Below are 23,900 nucleotides of genomic sequence, written 5' to 3' on the forward strand. Positions count from 1 at the left end.
AAAAACAACAGAAGTTGACCCAAAGTGCTTTACAGATCAAGCAAGAATTAATAAACACATTCAACATCAGCTTCTAAAACCCAGTTCAGGATCTATTCAAAAGCCAAATAAAACAGATATGTTTTTAAAGAAGACCTCAAAATGGCTAGAGATGAAGATGACCTCGCATGGAGAGGAAGACTATTCCATAATTTCGGACCCTTCCCCGAAAGGTCACCCTTAGATTTATAACGGCAACGAGGAACCGTCAATAGCAGTCGGTCTGAAGACCTGATGCTCCAGTTGGAGAGTAAGGGTGTAAAACGTCAATGTGACCCTGGACCACAAAACCACATGGGTCAATTTTTTGAAATTGAGATTTATACATCATCTGAACGCTGAATAAATAAGCTTTCCATTGATAGGACAATATTTGGCCGAGATACAACTATATGAAAATCTAGAATCTGAGGGTGCAAAAAAATTTAAATGTTGAGAAAATCTCCTAGGGGTCATATAATGGTACATGCACTTTTACAAGTTGATTGTACTGAAATGTGTGTTGGCAGTGCCTGTACACAACCATCATATAATGATGAAAATCCATCCTGTGTTTTTTTAAAAATCTTCTTATATGTTTTCCCCTCTCAAATCAAGCCGTTCGATTTTGTGACGTCACACGGTCGGACGCCCCTCCCACGATTGTTGATTGACAGCAGCGTTTCAACACAGACCCGCCCTCGCTCGTGAGCGAGCTGTCAATCATAGTCCGCGCGTCATTGTTGATACACTGGAGCACTGTCTATGAGCAGAATGGCTCTAAGCGATTGTGGTGTGCTTGGGTGTAATAAGGAACACAGTCATTTTGATGTTCCTAAATCCGAACCGCTGAAGACGCAGTGGCTGAGTTTTATTTTTGAAGGGAATATTCCCCACGATCAACGTCAATGCTTTCATGTTTGCGCGAATCATTTCACACACCAGACTGCTTTACAAACGAGGGTCAGTATAAAGCTGGTTTTGCTAAGAAGCTGCTCCTGAAAAAACGATCAGTACCAACTATTCGTGTTCCTGCTGCACCTCCAGAAGAAGAAGTGAGTGTAAAGTTTTATTAACCTTTATATTAATCTTTGCAAATCGCTTGCTGCACGCTTCACGATGAATGCGGCTGTTTACACTCAGGTACATTACGGCATGTTTTCTATGTACGACGTTCTCAATATAATTCATAATCCCACGTTTATAATGAACAAAGCGTTATGGCTATTGTGTTACAGTGTCCGCACAGAACAGGGGGGCAGGGTGAGCAAAGCTCATTATCATTTAAAGACACATGCACTGAAACGGCGTGCTGAAAACAGAGCTGTTTTTGACCAGGTAAAATGAGTGTTTTCTTACAATACTAATGAGAATTTTTAATTAAAGTATATTACAAACTTTTAATTTAGACCCTAAAGAATCATATTAGCTTGTACAAAAATTGCATTATATGACCCCTTTAAAGTTGTTCATTAATGTTCACGATTGTGCTGCATTCACTCACAAAAATAAGTGTTTTATATATTTACGGTAGGATATTAACAAAATATCTTCATGGAACATGATCTTTACTTAATATCCTAATGATTTTTGGCATAAAAGAAAAATGGATAATTTTGAGCCATACAATGTATTGTTGGATATTACCACAGATATACCCGTGCGACTCGAGACTGGTGACGTGATCCAGGGTCACTAATATGTTTGTGTGCGAGACCAAATAGTGCCTTGTAAACAAAAGTCAACATTTTAAAACCCACCCTGAAGTTCGCCGGCAGCCAGTGAAGAGATACCAAAACTGGGGAAATATGATCCCATTTTTCTTAATCCTGTTAACAGCCTGGCTGGAGCTGGACGAGCTGTAGACGCCTAGACGGGATAATGCAGTTTAGGGCAGAACACTATACAATGATTTTCAATAGTCTAACCTATAAATAATAAATGAGTGCATCACAATTTCCAAGTCAGTATGGGAAAGGAGAAGTTTTATTTTAGCAATTGATCTCAGATGGTGAAACTACTCTCTTGGACAAGTGTGTCGTATGGACTGAATGTACAATATGTCCATATTATACACACACACACACACACACACACACACAAGCCGGTGAAATCAGGTCAGAAAGAGATTCTCTCTCTCATTCTTGAACACCTCGCACAAGGTTGTCATCACCTTGACTAAATCTGGAGCTCATGAATACAGAGGCGATAGATCACAGAGCTTTGTGTTCTCAGGATGTTTGGAGAATCTGGAAAACCTTTGAAATGACACATAAATACTGCAACGTTAAGTTTACCCGACAGATAACATGAAGTCCCGTACTGGTGAGCTGTGAGTGAGACAGGGTCTGATTCTCTTCCTTAAGCCCTCTTCGCACTGGATTAGTATTATCTGGGGACCTCGTGTGATTTAGAAATTACCCAACATCTAAACTTTGTGTTTACTCGAATTTACTGACTTATCTCCCGGATATGATGTCAATAGGCTATTGCTTGGAAATGTCTTGTCGTTATTATAGGTCTAGCTGTGTGAAGAAGACTGTTCTTTACCACATGTCATCCATCTCCATCTAATCACTCTTTTTGTTTCGATCTTCTGATGATTTTCAGCTTTCTCTTTCTGCAAATTGTATAGTTGTATGGTGTATAGCGATATGATCCAGCACCCAAAATACTATCCACTAGCCTCCATTCTTCACGAAAGATGGATAATAAAGCGCACAGGAAAGAAAAACCTTGAAAAAATTATGTACGACCCCGCCAAATCACAGAGATGCCGATTCGCACGGGACTAATATTATCACGGGACCTCGGTGTTTGGCGAAATACGGTAGGTCATTTGCGGGGGAATTTTTACCTTAGGGAGTTCTTCTCTATATCAGTGTGAGTGTTTCTGAACTCCCTGAAACGCCTCCGTTGTAGTCTTGAGTTTCTTCCCGGAACGAACACGTCACAATATTCCTCATTTAAATAATTAATGCGCAGAATAAAGGGGCGGGGCCTGGTTGAGTTAGTTAGTAGTGTGTTAAACTGGTGGTTATGGTAAGGGGCGGGACATTTCCCAAACACACTTGAAGCGCTCGACCAATCACAACACACTGCTCCAGCCGACCAATCAGAGCACAGTGTGCTTTTCAGAAGGAGGGGCTTCATAGAGACAGGAAGTAAACAGAGCGTTACTGACAGACTGTGAAGAGAGGAGCCGCAACAATGGAGAATATGAGGAGAATAATCAACATTCAAGCAGGAAAACCTGTTCTAGAGCTCAAAAACACAATCAAGACTTGCAAAGCTAACACAGCATAACCGTACTGCACTTGAATAACAACTTCAATTAAACAACTTTCATACTGTATTGAGAGTATAAACGTATATCATTACTCAATACATTACACTGCTTTTAAAAACTACAACATTCAGATCCACCCACAGACATCAGCTGTTTGTTTGTTCTGTTATTATTTATTCATTTCCACAAACGGTTCTGTTCTTTGTGAACCGACAACATGTCAATCAAATCACCTTTATTTATAGCTACTAGCTCGATACTCAAAGCAGCTTCACAGTGAAAAACAGGAAAATAATGATCATTGATGCACAGAATTCAGTTCTGCTGTAAAGCAGCTCTAAACAAACAATAGTGTCATTATTCAGTGAAGTCAGTTCAGTGTTGATTTCATTCAGTTTGTTTCAATAACATGTCACAGATGCATCCTTCAGTGATTCAAGCCATTTATTTGTGATCATTTAATCAATGATGTGATCTCAACTGTTGTTTCCATATATGAAAGTCAATGCAGGTAATTTTGATTTAATTTTTTTATAACAACTTCCTGCTCCTGTTGTAATCCTGCTTCTTGGCCGGCATGTTTAATCCTCGAACGCTGCTGTCGTCGGGCTCCTATAAAAACCCTTTTTCCCAGTAAATCTCTTAAAGGGATAGTTCACCCGAAGTTGAAAATTCTGTCAGATATTACTCTCCCTCATATCGTTCCCAACATGCAAGACTTTCGTTCGTCTACGGAACACAAATTAAGATATTTTTGATTAAATCTGAGAGCTTTCTGTCCCTCCATTGACAGCTACGCAACTACTTGATAGTTATTACTCATAGTAACTGTGAGGAGTGAGATCTGGTTAGTTCCTAATGTTAAAGTGTTGCCTATAGGATCTGGATTTTTTTTTGTCTGTAAAGTTATGGATTTTTTTCTCCTGTTTTCATCTGATGTCTTTTGGTTGGATCCTTTCTACAGTGGAAAAGTTATTCATTGCAATTTTTCAATCTTTTTGTTGTTGTTGTATCTATTAAGAGTGAATTTGTGGTCCAAGTAATTCCTGCTTTTAATCGCTCTTTCTTCTTTTAGAGGTTTATCAACAATTATTTGGGCACAGTTTAGTAACGTGTTCAAAATGAGAGGACCGTTCATGGAAAAGCCAACCTTACTATGGAGAATTCACGAAAGATGAAAAACATTTAATATAGTTACTTTACATCTGAATGTTAAACTGTAATGGATGCAGAATTTATCCAGCACACATTTCAAAGCTTCAAAAGAGGGGTCAAAGCTGTTCACTTGAATGATTTTAAAATTCAGATTTTATAAGTGCATTGACAATAACTGAATATTTTTTTGTAGAAACACATATAATCCTGATTTAAGAAAAAAAAAGCTGTATATCAATTTAGCTTTCTATCAATTAAGCGAAAGACGTCAGAGAAATCAAAAGAAGAGTTACACAAACTCACACCCATATAGTTTTATTCATATTAATATAGGCTATTCACAAATAAATTAAATGAAGAGCAAATTGTTTTCCCTCTTTTACGTAATTCTGTGTTGGATGTCATTCAGAAGTCACTCGAGGTCGCGCTTCTGGTTGAAAACAAGTTGACATTGATGATGCTCCTCAGGGTTTGACTGCAGGTGTCACAGTCAAGATGCTGGAATTGATGCTCGCTGCAGAATGCACTAATGCAATTACTAGAATTGCATTGATGCATGTGATATCCTTGAGCTCTCGTGCTGTTCAAGGTGCTGTCTGTCTCTCTGTCTGTGGTTTCGCGTCATCAAGCCCCCCCCCCAGGCTCAGCCTCAGCATCAGTGCGCGCGCTGCTCCCGCCTTCTGGATTTGCATCAGTTATTTTCCCGTCAGTTTAAGTTCGCTCGAGCTCAGAATCAGATACACATCGTTCGCAACGATCGATCACGCGTTCCGGTTGCGGTGTAATGCCAAACGCGCCGCGCGCGCTCCTCCTCCACGGACGAAAAGCACACGGAGGAGCGACTCGAGATCACGATTCTGCAGTGCTGGAATCGCCAGTTTGGGTATTTTTGGCATTTCTCAGCGGCATCTGAAAAGGGAATCAAATCATGACGGCCACCAAAGAGCAGCAGAGACCGAATCCGCAGGACGAGGTAACGAACGGCATATGCGTTACACACACACACACACACACAAAGATGCGTGGCCGCTTTTTCACTGATTTGAACGGCTTTTCTACCCGAATCTGTAGAGTATCAGGTAATGGACGCACGAATCCAACGGCCGTTCAGTACATTCATGACATCACCGGTACCATTCGGTTCTAATGTAAGATATACATATAACAATTCTGCTGTCGTGTTTTTAATTTCAACGCCTGATCCGCATTTCTTCCCGCTGTCAATCGCGAGTATCAGTTTTTGCGCGTGACTATTGTAATTGAGAATCGGCGCACGCGCGCGCCCGTGTCTAAACAGTGTATAAAGTCACAAAATGAAATCACGACATGACACCGAATGAAGAATTAGAGGTGCTTCATGTCTGGCCGGTTCGGGCCCGCGTGTCACCTGTCCGTGCCGCGAACCCCTCGACACGGTGCGACAGTCCGTCTGTGAATAATTGATCGCGGCTTTCTCTGACATAAGAGCGAATAGCTGATGAATTTTTCATCAAAGCTGCTTTGAGACACTGTCACGTTCACGCAACGGAGCTGGACTGGAACATGTGTGTGGTTGTTGTCGCATCAAGTGTTGAAGGTTTGAAGTGGATGTTGTTCATGATATTATCCTATAGTGATAATATCCATTAACCATATGGTTTCACTATAAATAAATAAAAACTTGGTTATTATAGTTCAAACATGGTAACCATAAATTAATCATGGTTTAGCTATACTAACCATATGGTATTTGTAGTAAAACTGTTGTTAAACAAGTGGTAGCCTAATCAGTCCACCATAAAACTGTTTACTACACGTTTATAATAAAACCATGGTTATTTTTCGACAGGGATGTGCCACAGTTTTAAGTCTGGATGTCCTTTAAAGAGCATTTTCAGAGATACCAAATGTTTGGAGGTTTCACCATGAGAACAACTTCTCCTTAGTCTTTAAAATGACTGACATTAATTTAGAGATCGGATTTAGCAATATTATGGAAATCTGATTTTCTTTTTGTAATTATTTAAATCGGACTAATTTTCAAATCAACATCTCAGGAAAATGGGTTACGAAACCGGGCATTGATTTCATACATCATGTCCACTGCAGAGACGGCAAGACTTAAATCGTGTTTATCAGGCATTCTGGGAGACACGACATGTGAATAGGGAGATCAATTATATCAATATTCCTATGAAATATTATGGAAGTGTTGCCGATTGTTACTCCTATTACGCTTCTTTTTTCATTACATGTTGCCCCAAGAACACATTAGTATGCAAATAAAATACAGTTTATAATTGCATTGAATGGGAAAACTCATTTATGGCCATTTTCCCCACATATTGCATAAAGTAAAATGGTATATCAATTCATTCCGTTTATTTTTTCCATAACAGTTGAGAATCATTAGTAAAAAATAAAAATAAAAAATCCTTAAACCTAAAAATGAATCGGTGAATGACACAAAATCACATTGTTTTTGCCTATATGTCATTTCATGTCCTTTTTTTTTTTGAGTCCTGGTAACATGAATAAAATATCTTTTTCTTTTTCTTTTTTTTAAAATAAAATTTAATTCCCAAAACTTTTTTCTGATTCTCATGAGTATATAAACGGTAAAAGTATGTGACAGTGATTAAGCATAAAGGCCATCATCAGATCAGAGTTTGTCTTCACTCATTTCAACGTTAGCATGGTTTATTCTACATTCTGAAATGCTTGTTGGCAGCTGATATCCACAGATGACCTGAGGAGCGAGTGAGTGTTTCAGCTGTGATACGAGGCAGTCATGCAGAAGTGTTTTCTGCTGGTAGTTTGTGTTGAATGTTGTACACCTGTGTTCTGTTAGAGTCCGTCACTACAGCATCTTCAGACCATCGCCGGTGTCTCTCTCACACGTTTTAAAACAGAAAGACATTGTCGGAGTAGTTTGATGTAGCGTACAGTCAAACTGAAATGTCTTGCTAGGACATATAGAGTAGAATAAAACATACAGCTTACTTTTTTTTAAATGAAAATGCATTTTAGCCTTCATTTTCACAGCCGGTCTTTCAGATGCACATTCCAGGTAATGATTGCTTTATGGGTTATTAATCTAGAGAATGTGGCATTTATTGGAATGAATGATTGAGTGGTACAGGCAACTGTAAAGGCTCTTTCACATCACAAAATAATGTTCAGAGCAAACAAGATTTTGAATAGAAGTAATGCGTTCCTTTGGTGCCTTTCATGCCGGGGACAATGTCCTGATTCATATAATTTGAGCTTTTGGTCACATGTCTCAAACCACAGTGGGAAAAATCTGCATTAAACTGTCTTATCTACTGTCACAAAGCCTTAGACTTAACCAGTCTAGTTCTCTTAAATCCAAGGTTTAATGGAGAAAGTGTCACATATCTGGTAGGGTAAAGGCCCATCCGTATAAGAACCATAACTTTTAGCGATGCACCAATTTTGACTGATACCGATAACCAATAAATCTATATATTTGAAAGCCGATAACCAATATATTGGTCTAAATCCAATTTTTTTAAATTATTTTTGAGAGCCTGATTGCAAAAACAATAGTCTCACCATTAAAATCCATGTCCTAAGCACACAATTATAATCATGTTCTCATTATAATTTTATTTAGCCTATATGACAGATTTGCATGTTGCACTGAACTGTATTCCTTAAAAAAAAAATGTTCAATCATATTTCAAGCAATTCCACACCATCATGTTGAACAGTGCGCATCTGAAGTGTCTCAGCTGAAGGAAATAATCCATTATTTATTGGCGTTAATAAATCGCCCAAATTTTCTTATTCACCCGATAACGATAACATTAATAATGGACATATATCGGGCGATAGTCGTGTGTCGCTTAAAAAGCTTGAGCTTTTGGATGAATTCTGATTGGCTGTCAATGTTGGAAAAATTATTGGAAAAGGTGGAAAAAAATTATTGCTCTGAAAGTGATTCCAACAATATCATTCCTCAGTGTCATTATAGTTGTGTTGTGAACAATGCTATTCTCATTAAATTAGAATTATTATGAAAACTTTGTAGTTATAGTTGTTCAATTTCAAAAACGGGGGCAAAGCAAAACACATAGGGCCCTATTTTAACGATCTGAAACGCAAGTATCAAACGCGAGACGCAAGTAACTTTGTGGGCGGATCTCGTTGCTATTATACCGGCGGGATAAATGACTCTTGCGCCCGACGCAAATCTAAAATGTGTTGGTCTGAAGTAGCTTCATCACTCATAGGTGTGGTTTGGACGTAACGTGAAATAAACCAATCAGAGCGACATCTCACATTCCCTTTAAGAGCAGGCGCTCTTGTTCCATGGCGGATTGCTATTATAACGGCGGATTTGCCAGGAGCGGTTCACAGCCGAGGAGACCGACGTTCTCGTCAGGGCCGTAAAACACAGAGAAGTGACATTGGGGATGGAGAAACACACCCAAATTAGCTTCGGTTAAACAGGCTATAATAATTTGGGTAAATGTGTAAGCTAGATTTATGCCTATTTTTTCACATCTTCATGGACACAACAATGATTTCCCTCGTGTGGAATATTTTTCCTGCTGCGTCTGTGTAGATGAGAGAAGCAAAGTATATGCGTGTTGTGCACACGCTACATTATGGCCAAGCATGCGCCCTTAAAATAGCGTCTGAGTAACGCGCCACTGACTTTAGACGAGGTTTCTCCTGGTCTGTGGCGGAATTGTTTTCTGAAACTGCAAAATAGCACCAGGGAACGTTTGCGCCGGAACACTCCTCCTCTTTTCGCTGAACCGCCCCCGGGAGCGCAAGTTCATTCCCTAATTTACCGACGTGCGTCTGTGGAGGGAAAAGTCAGCTGTGCGTCGGGTGCAAAATAGGAATGATACATGCGTCGGTGTACAAAGTCAATTGCGCTCGGTGCAAGATAGGGCCCTTAGTGACAATATGGTAATATTGTTGCAACATTTGTAAATATCAGTGGAAATTTTAGTGCATCTAAAAAGTTCTTTACCTTTATGTATTGCATTGATGCGACTCGACCTCTGCCTTCAGCTGAGTGTATTTGACATTACAATGCCTTCACAAAGAATAACAATCACATTTACAGTGCTATATTATTATATTCATTTTAAATCATCTTTTGTGCATTAGTTTCTCTGTTCTCTATTCAAAATGATTGCACACAATGACATTAAGATGTCAGATGCAGGGAACCATGAAACTCCATTCTAAAAACAGCTCTGCGCTCTGTAGAAATGTCTCTGTAGTTCAGTGTCTGTGTGCAGGGATGTGATATAATGATGTAGTTCATTACTGGATTATGGCTGTGCAATCATTACTGTAAAAATCTGTTTATGTTTATGGTTTGATATATGTGTACATATACACTACCGTGCAAAAGTTTGGGGTCAGTAAGATTATTTTATTTTTTATTGATTAGAAGTGACAGTAAAGACATTATAATGTTTTAAAAGATTTGTATTAAAAATAAATTCTGTTATTTTGAACTTTCTATTTATCAAAGAATCCTGAAAAAAAAAAAGTATCCCTGTTTCCCCAAAAATATGAACTGTTTTCAACATTGATAATAATGAGAAACGTTTCTTGAGCATCAAATCCTCATATTAGAATGATTTGTGAAGGATCATGTGACACTGAAGACTGGAGTAATGATGCTGAAAATTCAGCTTTGATCACAGGAATAAATGACACTTTACTATATATTCACATAGAAAATAGTGATTTTTAAATTGTACAAATATTTCACAATATCACTGTTTTGCTGTATTTTTGATAACATAAGTGCAGCCTTGGTGAGCAGAAAATACTTTTTTCAAAAACATAAAAAAAATGTATGGACCCCAAACTTTTGAATGCTAGTGTACATTTATCTTGTACGATTCTTGCCTTTAATTCTGTGTTAGCGCCACCACATGCTCTGATGTGTGTAATTGCAAGGGCTCTAGACATGTGACCAGTGTTGCCAACTATTTTCAATTGGACAGTAAGTAGCTAAAGCCTGCTCAAAGTCGCTAGATGACGTAATGCGCCAGCCTGCAGTTTACATGTTTCCTCTCCTAATCCATGCTTACATACTGTAGTTTTAATATATAGCCGAATGACTGTCCAATAAAGCTGTTAGACAACTGATCGTGTATTATATAGTGACTGACTACAAATCAGCAATCCAAAAAGTCACTAGATTTGTCACTATTTTATTTATTTATTTTTATTTTGGGAGGGGGGAAGTTGCTACCGGGGTCTGAAAAGTCCCTAATCGAGTTGGCAACACTGCATGTGACCCTAAGATCAAATATTATTGGTTTGATGGATATACTTACTCAAAACAAAAACGTATGTGAACATATAGAAATGCATTATCTCTATTCAAAATCTTGTGTAAATGTGTGTATGTATAAGCCATTAACCATCATCTTTCATCAGAAGCTGTTAGCTTTCATCAGTGAGAGGAAACGTTCCTGTATAGTGTTTCTGGTGCTTCATATAAGCAGCAAAAGAGATTTAATTTCAGCATATGCTCACGCCGTCTGAGACGGTTTCTGAGCGCACACACATAAAGCCGCCGCTCATATAGAGTTCATTTTGCCGCATTATTAGGCTTCAATGGTCAAATACACACACTTATGTGCCAAAACACCCAACTGTTTACTTGTCTTCTATAAGCTTTATTTATTTTTTTATTTTTTTCTTATGTTAGTAAAACTACAAAAAAAATTTTGTGATAATGAGATTGGTTACAAGAATTGTAAAGTTTCAGTGGTTGATGTTAAAGGGGTGGTTGATTATGATTTGACTTTTCTAACTCTAGTTAGTGTGTAATGTTGCTGTTTGAGCATAAACAACATCTGCAAAGTTACAACGCTCAAAGTTCAAAGCAAAGGGAGAAATTTGCTTTTAAAGAAATGGCTTTTTAAGGACTACAACAAACGGCTGGTAGAGACTACACCACATTCCTCCCGGGTTAGTGACATCACCAACCCTAGAATTTACATAAACCCCGCCCCCGGAACACGATTTATAGATTATAAAGACAGAATATGCTAATCAATGACTAGAAGATAACTACACATGAGCTACATAAATTCATCAACTAATCATTCAGAAATGTCCTGTTGCTTCTACATGTTGTCACTTCTTCTTGAGTCTCTCCATCATTGTCTGACTCCGGTTTGAACATAAAAGGCTGAAAGTTTTTGAAATGTTCAGTGCATGTCTGTGTGAGTGCAAGCTGTTAAAGCTCCACCCCCTGTGCCGGGAGCAGCAGCTCATTTGCATTTAAAGGAACAGACACAAAACGGTGCGTTTTTACTCACCCTCAAAAAGTGACAATTTTAACATGCTATATAAAAATATCTGTGGGGTATTTTGAGCTAAAACTTCACACACACACTCTGGGGACATCAGAGACTTATTTTACATCTTGTGAAAAGGGCATTATACCACCCCTTTAATATAACCTTGTTTAAAGCAAAAATATCGACAGTAGTCAACATTTGAAGTGGATCAAAAAAGTTAATCAAAGTCGTCCTAAGACAAGAACTGGTATTGATCAAAATTCATGTATAACTTTGATGAAAGGTTTTGATCCACTTCAAATGTTGATTACTGTAAATCATGATATATATTGTTATCATGAAATAAAATTACTCCTATTGTGAGATAAGATTTTGGTCATACATTACCGTATTCGTTGCAATAGATTCTGTAGGTTTCCAGAGACATTGTCCAGACCTTTCAGTAATGCATACAGTAAATGTTAGAAACATTTTGCATTTGACATTTGCTTATGTAGACTTGCAGTTTATTGCATTTATGGATTTTGAGCGGTCACACGTGTCTTCGGTCTTCTGCTACATTAGTAAACGCGATCGATTATCGTGTTTCATGGCGTGTGAGGGAATGCAGGTGACATCAAGCGTACGAACCTGAGGGCTTCTGCTCATTTAAGAGATGAATGATGATTGGGTGAATCTGTTCGTCCCTTTGACCGTCCTACATGTGCCCTCAGCGAGGTCAAGCCAAGCAGCCATTACACGTGTTGCCTCGCTAAAAATAGAGGCGCACGCTCTCTCTCTCTCTTTAAACACGTGTGCAGACGCTCACATTCAAAGTTTGATGAGTTCATTTTATTTTCGTATTACTGCCATCAAGTGAAATCACAGCTAATGCCAAATCATTCTTCAGATCTGCAGTTTTTTAGCATATCACATTGTTTAAACTTCCTGAAACCCTTCTCTCATAAAAATAACTCACAGATGGTGGTTCTGCAGACAGAGAGTGAGTTAAAACCTTGAAGTCTGTTGGACACGAGTCTGTTAATTGATGGTTGCAGTATTTAATTGTTTTATGATCCTCTGAAAGAAGAGTGATTTAGCCCTGACTGAAGACATAATGTACAAGTATGACTATGGCTGGGTATCGAGTTCGATACTTTTTAGGCACAGGCCGAATTGCCTCGATAACATCGAGTATCAAAAAATGTCTTGTTGTTCGGCACCAAATTTCGATACCTAAGGGGTTAATCTCGTCAACATCAGTGAGCAACCCTCTACACACACCTTAGCAATAGAATCGCCATTGGCTAGTCATTTTTTGGGTTACTCGCCAGACTGATATACTATTTTATATATATATATATATATATATATATATATATATATATATATATATATATATATATATATATATATATATATATATATAATATGTAATTCCACCAATTTAGCTTATCATTGTAAAATGGCACAGCTTTTTTAAATATCTAAATGTACACTCTTAAGATCAGTCAATCAAACATTATATTATGATATTATGATAATCAAGCATTATTTAATGATAGAACTTTAGTAATTAGAACTAAAACTTTATGATTATCATGAATGCATATTTGTCATTTTAGCTGAACTTAGGACTGGTGGAGGTGCTTAAGATGTTGTTGGTCATTCATTGTTTCTGTAAAAAACAATAGATAATAGTAATTATTATTAAAAGATAATCCTACTAATTCTACTAATAATTATGACAATATACAACACATGAGTTGCTGGGTACATGAATGTTAATCCTGTTGTCAGCGTTCGCTCGAACTGATTTGCTGAGATTAAAACAGGGATGAGCACCATCCAATGAGATTGCCGTGTGTGCATAAGCTCCGCCCACTACCGGAGAAACCTGCATGTCTTCTGCTTGTTCTTAAAATGGGAATAATTCCAGATGAACTCTGTTATATTGACAGGAAAACACAAACAAGAAAATTGTTTACACTTAGCGCGTCGATTTTGAAAATATATCTATGCTAAACTTATACTTGGCATCTAACACACACACACACACACTGGCGAGTAAAATCTAAGAATTTATTAGCCAATGGCTAATGATAGACATTATTTAGTCCCCCAGACTGAAATATACTCGCATATGCGAGTGATTTACTTGCATTGTAGAGGGTTGGTGAGCCAATAAGCATGCAGCATAATTGGCTGTGGCGAGGCGCCGAGGCATCAATGTAAAACACTAGTTTACACCGGTTACGCCCAGAGACGTCGTTTACACATGAGGCTGTCCCAATCCCCATAGGTGGAAAAGATCCACCAGGCTCAATGCCAACAGTGGGCAATGCAATATTTCTGACAAGATAATTGCTACCAAGACCAGCACTGTACATCACCTTGTTTGTGTTTTATTACATGAAGTCCATGTGGAGAGTTGACGAGTTCTCTGACTGCTCACTTCAGCCTGAAAGCGCCATTAGCTTTCATCAGTGAGCGGAAATGTGTTCAGCGTTTCTAGTTCTTTGTGAAGATAGCCTAAAGGTTTAAAGTAACTTCTTGGCAGAACACAGCAGGGAGAGAAGATGAATGACGTCTCCACAGCTGCTTCTCAGAACATTTAAGGTGGAATAAGCTCTAAAGTGTTGGAGCAGAAGGCCTTGATCCATCTGACAGAAACCTCGTCTCCAATTCAACTAGTTTGAACATCACAGAGTCTGAAAAACTGCCTCTGCTGATCTTTCGGGTGTGTTTGAGCTCAGTTATACACAACTCTTGCTTATAGGAATATTCCAGTGTTTTTTCAAATGAATTTCTGAGTACCTCTTATATGAGACATTTACTCAGATCATTCAGACTCGTCCTTCAGTGAGTACAAATGAACTCAAATGAAACCTTTATTAACAGCTTCAGAAAAGCATTACTAGACGTTAAACCCTCAACTTTTTTTTTTTTTTTTGCCTATGTTTTATGAAGAAATAACGAGTCTGTTTCTCTTTCCTGAAGGATCTGGGTGGCATGAGTCCACCTCAGAGGAACTGGAAGGGGATTGCGATCGCTCTGCTGGTCATCCTGGTGGTCTGTTCTCTCATCACCATGTCTGTGATCCTCCTCACCCCAGGTACAGCAAACCCCTAATGATGAATTTACAGTTTTTTCCAATTGCTAACACACTAAAATGACATGCACAATTATTTAAACTGACACACAGAGAGCCTCTTCAAAAGTCTAAACACATTTTATGCTTCACACACATTTTGCAATGCAAAATGGCACTTTTTAAACGCACTGAACACGGTTCTCTGCATAAGACACAACAATCGGACATTAAGTCACATGTTTGCCATTTCAAAACACTGCCGTTCAAAATGACACTCCATGATCTGATTGGCTGATACATGTGTCACCTGACCAAACACCTCAATGCTTAATTGTTAACACTTCAGACTCCTCTTATTTGAGGTTGTAGTTATTCCAACGTTAGAACTTTTTAATCGGGAAAGGTCCCCGAGCTGGCACTCAAACTCGGGTCGCCTGAAGCACAACCGCATTACACCTCAAAGCATTGCCTGTACAAGGCTATTGGCTCTGACAGTTAGAAGATATTTAAATAAATGTTGTAATCGTAATAAAAAATATAATTTTATCACTTATTTATTCAGTGATAGCCATGAAGAAAACGGATAGTAAACCCATAGACCTAACGGTCTTCTCAATCACTTATACGAACTTCTGGGTAAAGCCCGGCCCCCTTCCGGTTTGATCCGAATACAGATATGATTAATTTTGAGATTGTTACAGATACAGATACAGATATTGGCTCCGCTGCACACCCCTACTACTAACTATCAGTAACTTTGCAACTTCATGTCAACTAACAATCATTAGAGTATAAGAGTGTCCGTTCAGTATCAGCTAACACTTTATTCAGATGCTCTCCAACAGACTTTCTACTGACTATAAGTATCTTTGCAAGTTCAACTTATTCTACTAACCTTAACCTACTGCACCAGTCTACTAATAGTCTAATGAGAGTTAGTTGACATCTACAGTAGTGGCCAAAAGTGATTTCCGGGGGGAATAACTCTACAAGTCTGATGAAACCATCCAAATATGAGGAAAATATTTTATATTTTTTAAATATGAGGGAAGAACAAAACACTAAACTTGGTTATGGTATTTGTCTGACAAAATTATTTGGCAAAAAAGGCAAATTTCAGCGACAGGTTTTATTTTACTATGCAAAAAATCGTATAGAAGAGTAAAAAGCATACATGGACTACAACATAATCCATTATTAATATTTCGTTGGTTCTCTCTTGTGTTCATAATTTCTTTCTATGACAGCCTGGATAAAAATGATGTTGGCACAATTTGGCATGTTTCAGTGCGTTAATCCAAGCACAACTACGCAATATGCTAAACTCTTTAAATAATAATATTTGAATAAAGGGGAAGATGCTATTACTTTAACCCACTAATATAGTTGCAGATGAATGAGTTAGTTGACATGTAGTTGCAAAGTTACTTATAGTTAGTAGAATGTTTAAAGTGGACTATTGAAACAAAGTGTAACCAAACCTCTGCATTGCTAAAGACTTGAGACTGTGTGTTAGTGAATCTGCTGTTTGTTTATGTAAAGTGTGACACCCGTGGCCTTCAGCGGCTCCATTACTGCTCGTGACGCTCGTGTCTGTCTGTGTGTGTGTGTGTGTGTGTGTGTGTGACAGTGGACACGCTACCGGGCAGTGACACCAAGCTGGCTGTGGAGGATCTTTTCAGTGCAGATTTCAGCGTGCACGACCCTGAAGCTCTCTGGATCAACGGTAAGACAGTATGACCAGAGATCCACACGCATCATTAATTTCTAATGGCTCTCATTCATTAATCATCTGTACACCATCACGAGCTCTTAAGCACAGCTGATCGCAGACGATGATTGATCATTACCGCAGATAAACATTAGAAAACCACCAGGTTGAATAAAAGGAAAACATCTCTGAGCGACATGTTTAGATTCACTGCAAAAATACATTTCCTTTCTTAGATATTTCTACTGGACAAAAATACTTGGCATTCTTAAATCAAGACGCATTTACTTGAGAAGCAAAATTACTTAAGTTAATGAGTCTTGTTTTCTGAAAAATGTGTCAAAATGAAGTGAGTTTGGGCTTAAAACAAGAACAAACATCTGCCAGTGGAGTCAGAAAAATAATCTTTATTCAAAGGGAAAAACTGTCACATTATGTTCAGTTAGTTTCATTATCATGGACTTATCAGTTCATATGGTTCAGCTGTGTTCTGTTAATCATCCTAATTTGTGTTTGCTATATAAGTTGGTCCCTCACATTCATTCTCTGTCCGATCACTGTTATATGCACTGCAAAAAAAAAAAAATATATAATAATAATATGCTTTTCTTACTCAGTATTTTTGTCTTGTTTCCAGTCCAAGTATCAAAAAATTCTTAAATCAAGATGCATTTACTGGATGAGTAAAATGACAAAAGATATTATGTCCTTTTTTCCGGGGGAATTAATTAAAATTAAGTGAGTTGATGCTTAAAAAAAGCACAATTATCTGCCAATGGGGTAAGAAAAATAATCTTAATTCCAACAGGAACAGGATTATTTTTCTTACCCCATTGGAAGATAATTTTGCTTGTTTTACGCAAAAACTCACTTAATTTGTATTTATTTCCCCAGAAAACAAGACTAAATATCTAATGTAATTTTACTACTTTAGTAAATGCATCTTGATGTAAGAAATGTTTGATATTTGGACTGGAAACAAGACAAAAATACTAAGTAAGAAAAGCATTTTTTGCAGTGTGTGTGTGTGTTACCTTGCTTGTTTGCCTTCCTTGTGGATATTTATCGCTAAACGTCGTGTTGGAACTTGATTCTTCTGACTTCCTGAACCCACACGTGACAAAAACATTATTTTTCTGACTCCATTAGCAGATATTTTTACTTGTTTTAAGCCTAAACTCACTTCATTCTGACACATTTTTCAGAAAACAAAACTTAATATCTAAAGTCATTTGCTTCTCTAGTAAATCTCTCGATTAAGAATGTATATCGTCTTGTTTTCCTTAAAGGTGCATTGCGCAAGAGTCTGAGTTTTCGCAGAACTACGCCCCCTCTGGCGGCAAGCGAAACTGCAACCAGAGGTGTGCACGCTCACGGACCACACGCACACGCACGCTTGCACGAGCACGAGCTGGTCATAACCCAAGGAGCATCAGCCGCACAAATCTTTTGTTTACAATCATAATGTCTTCAGAGGTAATAAAGTTTTAAATCTGCAAGTAATTTAAAATATGTGAAAGGAAAGGCAATTGAGTAAATAACACACGTATGTGTGAGGGAAAAAATGGGGGTAGTAGAAAACTTCGTTTTTTATTCCCATCTATCTCCATGTTGAACTGTGTGTGACTATTATTATGGAAACACGTTCATGAACAATATAAGTTATTACTTTGTAAAAGCTCAAAATAGTAATCATGATACCATACCATACACAGTCGGTCAACAAAGTACACCCAAATGTCTCAAGGTAATAAACAATCAAGTGGCACTATGACGTTACCATAAAAGCCAAACAGGCTAATCCGCCGAAGATTTGCGGGGGTTTAGCCTGTTTTATTGATCAGCTAAGTAGCATATTCCAATAGCAATACATCGTAATTAAGCAGTAATTTGCTCAAAATTTGTGTCTAAGTATCTAACTTATATATCAGCATTTTATATCACAATCATTCTGAACCTGATCACTGACAATGGTAAGTTAGTAAAACCTATTCCGATTGTACATTTATCTAGCTTACGCTAAAGCATTACACATTTTATGGATCGTCATTTATTGTCATTATTGGCCGTATCAGACATTAGAGAATGGGATATATCTTACCTTTTTATCAAGAAAAAAGCCAACTGAGGATCCCGTTTGAGCCCTAGAGCGCAGACCGGAGATCTCTCCATTTGTTGAAAGCCTTCCCTATGTTTACTCTCGTCTTACCCCGACGCCTGTCTGACTCCAATTTGGACCTTTTGGTTGCACTAGACAAAAGTTCTCTTTTTTTTTTTATCTTACGTGGAGTTTGCGTTGGTGTTTGAAATGAACTACAAGCCGGTCTCTTAGAATCCATTTTCTACGGAGAATGGCAGCGTCGGCGCATACACAAACCTGCCAGACATATGAGCGTGCCGTGAACGCGCATGACGTCACGCCCAGTCTCAGATTCCGACCCGAATCCCTCTTATTTATTTTACTGTACAGGATTATAGAGGCAATCGCAGTGATCAGAGAAGGGCTCATTCAGACCATCAGGCAATTGTTTAAGCATGTATGGGTTAGAAAACGGGTATTTTTAACATGAAAAGTTGCGCAATGCACCTTTAACAAATATCTAAGAAAGAAAATCAAATACAGTGGCAAATAAAAGCACTTGTATCAAGTTGTTCCTCAGTGTTTCTGTCTTGTTTTCCAGTACAAATATCTAAACATTCTTAAATCAAGAAACATTTACTGGAGAAGCAAAATGACTGAAGAATGTTTAGTATTTTGTCTTGTTTCCAGTACAAATATCTAAGAAAGAAAATCAATTTTTGCAGTGCAGTCAGATCGCGAATGCCAATTTCAGCAGCTCTGACAGTTTTTGTATTCAGTTCGGATCCGTCAGTTTATTAATATATCATTTTAATACCATATTTAGTGTTTTGACAGTAAGCTTTGCTCAAACAACAACAACAACAAGCATTTTAAAATGTTCCTTATTTATCACAGCACGGTGAGGCTGTTAGGGCTGGGCGGCATATTGAGTTTGTACGATATATATTGAAATATTTGTATAAACTATATAGGATGAGGCAATACCATTCATATCGATATACAGCAGCTTAATATTACGAGCGGAGGACAGAGAGTGAGCTCCTGTGCGGAAAGTGCATAATCCAATTTGTCCTAAACGTGAGACATGCTGTATATATAGGGCTTCAAAATAACTTAACATGGTTTGCCCCGACAGATACTCGTGCGCTTTAATGCGTTTGAGATGTGTTTTCCTCAGTGCATAACTTAACATAATTTCACAGGTATATTTTCCATCTGTAAATGCTAAATAGTCATGCAGATATTTCCATCTTGCTGTCAGGAGTGGATGAGCCTAATGCAAGCTGGTCTCCGCTAAACTTCACAGAGTTCAGGGAAAGAGCGCTGCCGTGTCTATAGTGATGGAGTCGTCCAATCTCGGCTAAAATACTGAGATTATACACTGCCTTTCAAAAGTTTGGGATCGGTACGATTTGTCAATGTTTTTTAAAAGAAGTCTCTTCTGCTCACCAAGGCTGCATTTATTTGAATATATTGTAAAATGTAATTTATTCCTGTGATCAAAGCTGAATTTTCAGCATCATTACTCCAGTCTTCAGTGTCACATGATCCTTCAGAAATCATTCTAATATGATGATTTGCTGCTCAAAAAACATTTATGATTATTATCAATGTTGAAATCAGTTGTGTTCAGTTTTTTGGGGGATTCTTTGAATATAAAGTTCAAAAGAACATCATTTATTTGAAATGGAATCTTTTATAACACTATAAATGTCCTTACTGTCACTTTTGATCAATGTAATGCGTCCTTGCTGATTAAACATTATTTTCTTTGCCAAAAAAAACAAACAATCTGTACTGACACCAAACTTTTGAACAGTAGTGTATAATTGTACAAAATATATATATATTTTTTTTAAATGCTTCTTTTTTTCTTTTTTTACTTTCTATTCATCTAAGAATCCTGATTCTTTTTTATTTTTATTTTATTTTTTACATTGATAATAATCATAAATGTTTCTTGGGCATCAAATCATCATATCAGAATGATTTGTGAAGGATCATGTGACACTGAAGACTGGAGTAATGATGCTGAAAATTCAGCTTTGATCACAGGAATAAATTATACTTTACTGTATATTCACATAGAAAATAGTGATTTTTAAATTGTACAAATATTTCACAATATCACTGTTTTGCTGTATTTTTGATAACATAAGTGCAGCCTTGGTGAGCAGAAGAGACTTTTTTCAAAAACATTTTCAAAATCTTATGGACAGTTATAAAATAAATAAAACAGTTATTTAAAATTTTAATAATATTTCTAATAATATAATAATTTAAAAATATATATATATTTTTTTTTTGTATTTTTAATCAAATGAATGCAGCCTTCGTGAGCAGAAGAGACTGCTTTTAAAAGCATAAAAAAACGGCAGTGTATATTATACAGTGCTATGCATAAGTTTAGACACCCATACTAAAGTTGACTAAAAAGAGGAATAAAAAATCATCTTTTGGAAACTGAACTTAATGCCTTAATTAAAAAAATTAGGAAAAATCCAACCTTTAAGGACACCAATTTTCTTTGTAAATGAATAATGTATCGTAAATAAATAAATGTTCTTCCTTAAAATACAGGGTGCATAAGTGAGTACACCCCTATGTTAAATTCCCATAGAGGCAGGCAGATTTTTATTTTTAAAGGCCAGTTACTTCATGGATCCAGGATACTATGCATCCTGATAAAGTTCCCTTGGCCTTTGGAATTAAAATAGCCCCACATCATCACATAGCCTTCACCATACCTAGAGATTGGCATGGTTTTATTTCAGTTAGCCTAAAAGCTAGTTTGATTTGCATTGAGAGATGATCTTATGGAAAGTACCCCATGCCAATCTCTAGGTATGGTGAAGGCTATGTGATGATGTGGGGCTATTTTAATTCCAAAGGCCAAGGGAACTTTATCAGGATGCATAGTATCCTGGATCCATGAAGTAACTGGCCTTTAAAAATAGAAATCTGCTTGCCTCTATGGGAATTTAACATAGGGGTGTCCAAACTTAATATCCTAATTTTTTAAATTAAGGCATTAAATTCTATTTCCAAAAGATGATTTTTTATTCCTCTTTTTAGTCAACTTTAGTATGGGTGTCTAAACTTATGCATAGCACTGTATATCACTATTTTGCCCAAATATACCGAGATGTGATTTTGTCTTTATCGCCCAGCCTTATGAGGCTGTGAGTAGACAGTGTGTCACGCATCTTCCCGTTACAGCTCATTACTGATCAACAAGACTTATTCCTATAGTGTTTCCTGCATCATAAGAATCAATGAGACGAGGAAGAACTATTCGGGCCAGCCTATAGGAAATCAACGTGCGTGAATAATCCAGAAGCACGTGAAGTGACGTGTCTTTGAGAACTTGACATTTCAGTTCCTTGAATACCATCTAGCGACTCTTAAAATATTTTTTCTATATCGGGCATCACAGGCGTTGGCGGTTTGTGTGTGTCTGTGTGTGTGAGGAAGTATCTAGATGTGGTAGTTGCTATGGTAACAGGAATAGGGAAGGATCACTCAGGTCTTACACTGGCAGCAGCAGCAGCATGAATATTTCATTGTGTGTGTTTGTGTGTGTGTGTGTGTGATGCAGTTGAGCTTCCAGACAAACCCATGCTTATCAGAGTCCTGCAGTCACTCCTCTCCTCAGCTTAACGCTGTTCTTCAGTGTCTCGGACACAGACGCGATGCAGCTGATCTGATGTGACCCTGAGAGCCGAGCGTCTGTGTGTAGATCGTCCTCTAGCGAGCGCTTGTGTGAACGTGCAGCGCATGAACCACAGAACGAGTCCACGCATCACATCAGCACAAGAGAATAAATATTTCACAGCAGCATTTCTCCAAACGGTTTCAAGAGCAGCGACTTTCTCAGTTTTACTGTTTTTCGATAATCACTGATGACATCATAGGCATCGGGAGATCTAATAGGCTGGACTCACACTAATGCACAGATAAACAGCATTATGGTACAAATGGAGAACTATGGCAACAGCTTTCTTTCAGGTTTTGTCCTCCTTTTGGCCCAAAGCACTGTTCGTAGTCATCCTCTTTGAAATGCTGACTACAAACTCAGAGGGTTTTCAGATCGTCCGTTGTGTCATTCTCTCCATATTTATGATTATTTTCAGCTAGTCAACAGACTCGACACTGTTGTGACTAGGGATGTCCCGATCCGATCCACGTCATCGGTATCGTGCCGATACTGGCATATGATCCGATACCTATCCAACACAAACCATGGGAAAATCTAGCTTAAAGAATTAAAGAAAAAATTCTGTCCGTGAGAGAGCGGCACGAGGCCGGTGGCGTAATTACTGATGAGCGACACCTGCGCGACGCACCGGCCTCGTGTCTCTCACGGAGGAGCGGAAGCATAGAGGAGGAGCGACGACAGTGAAGAGCGAGAGAGGACAGGCCTGGAGTTATGTTGTGGGTTTTTGTTTTATTATGTCGCCGGTCCCCGCCTCCTTCTTCCTTCCCGGGTTTCAGCACCAGTGTAACGCAGCTCGTTGTTATGGGAAGAAGGAGGCGGGAACCGGCGAACATTTAAAGACTTTAATGACATAAAATAAATGTGTGTGTGTGAGAGAGAGAGAGAGAGAGAGAGAGAGTGAGAGAGTAACAAATCCCTCATACCTCTGTATGGAATTGTGTGTGTGTGTGTGTGTGTGTGTGTGTGTGAGAGAGAGAGAGAGAGAGAGTACCTGTATTTTTATTTTATTTTTTAAGGGTGGCAGTCTTTCATAATCAACTGTTGTTGTGGACTATATACTGGAGAAGTATTTGTTCTCTATTTGAGTGAGATGTTTTTATGTGGCTAATTGAGCAAAGTGCTTCCATATATTTTATTATTATTATTATTATTAGTATAATAAAAATATCGGATTGATATCGGTATCGGCAAATAGCCAAAGCTGCGGCATCGGTATCGGAAGTGAAAAAGTGGTATCGGGACATCCCTAACTAAAAGTTTGCTAAGAAGTATTTCCTACTAAACCAAGCTGGTATTTGACTCTGTTCAGGCGTATCCATAGCGGACTGTGACGGCACCATGTCCACTGCATTATGGTTGTTGAAGCTTTAAAGCTAAGTTTTATTGAAAGCCCATTCTGTCAGTGGTGAAATACCACTTTAAGACATAACTGACTGTTTACATCAGGGGTGGGGAACGTTGATCCTGGAGGGCCATTGTCCTGCAGAGTTTAGCTCCAACCCTAATCAAACACACCTGAAGCTAATCAATGTCTTCAGGATTACTGAAGTTGCAGGCAGCT

At 38.0% G+C, this 23,900-nt stretch overlaps 1 protein-coding gene across 1 annotated transcript in view; it reads left to right on the plus strand.

The window, feature by feature from the left end:
• The first annotated feature begins 5,101 nt into the window (after positions 1 to 5,101).
• dpp10 (dipeptidyl peptidase like 10) overlaps positions 5,102 to 23,900 on the plus strand; it is a 54,715-nt gene continuing 35,916 nt past the window's right edge. The window contains exons 1-3 of the mRNA XM_084420913.1: positions 5,102 to 5,435; positions 14,734 to 14,848; positions 16,458 to 16,553. Coding sequence (XP_084277039.1) covers positions 5,391 to 5,435; positions 14,734 to 14,848; positions 16,458 to 16,553 — 256 coding nt within the window. The 5' untranslated portion in view covers positions 5,102 to 5,390. The remainder of the gene's footprint in view (positions 5,436 to 14,733; positions 14,849 to 16,457; positions 16,554 to 23,900) is intronic.

The sequence above is a fragment of the Rutilus rutilus genome (genome assembly GCF_951802725.1).
Source record: "Rutilus rutilus genome assembly, chromosome: 10".
NCBI lineage: Eukaryota > Metazoa > Chordata > Actinopteri > Cypriniformes > Leuciscidae > Rutilus > Rutilus rutilus.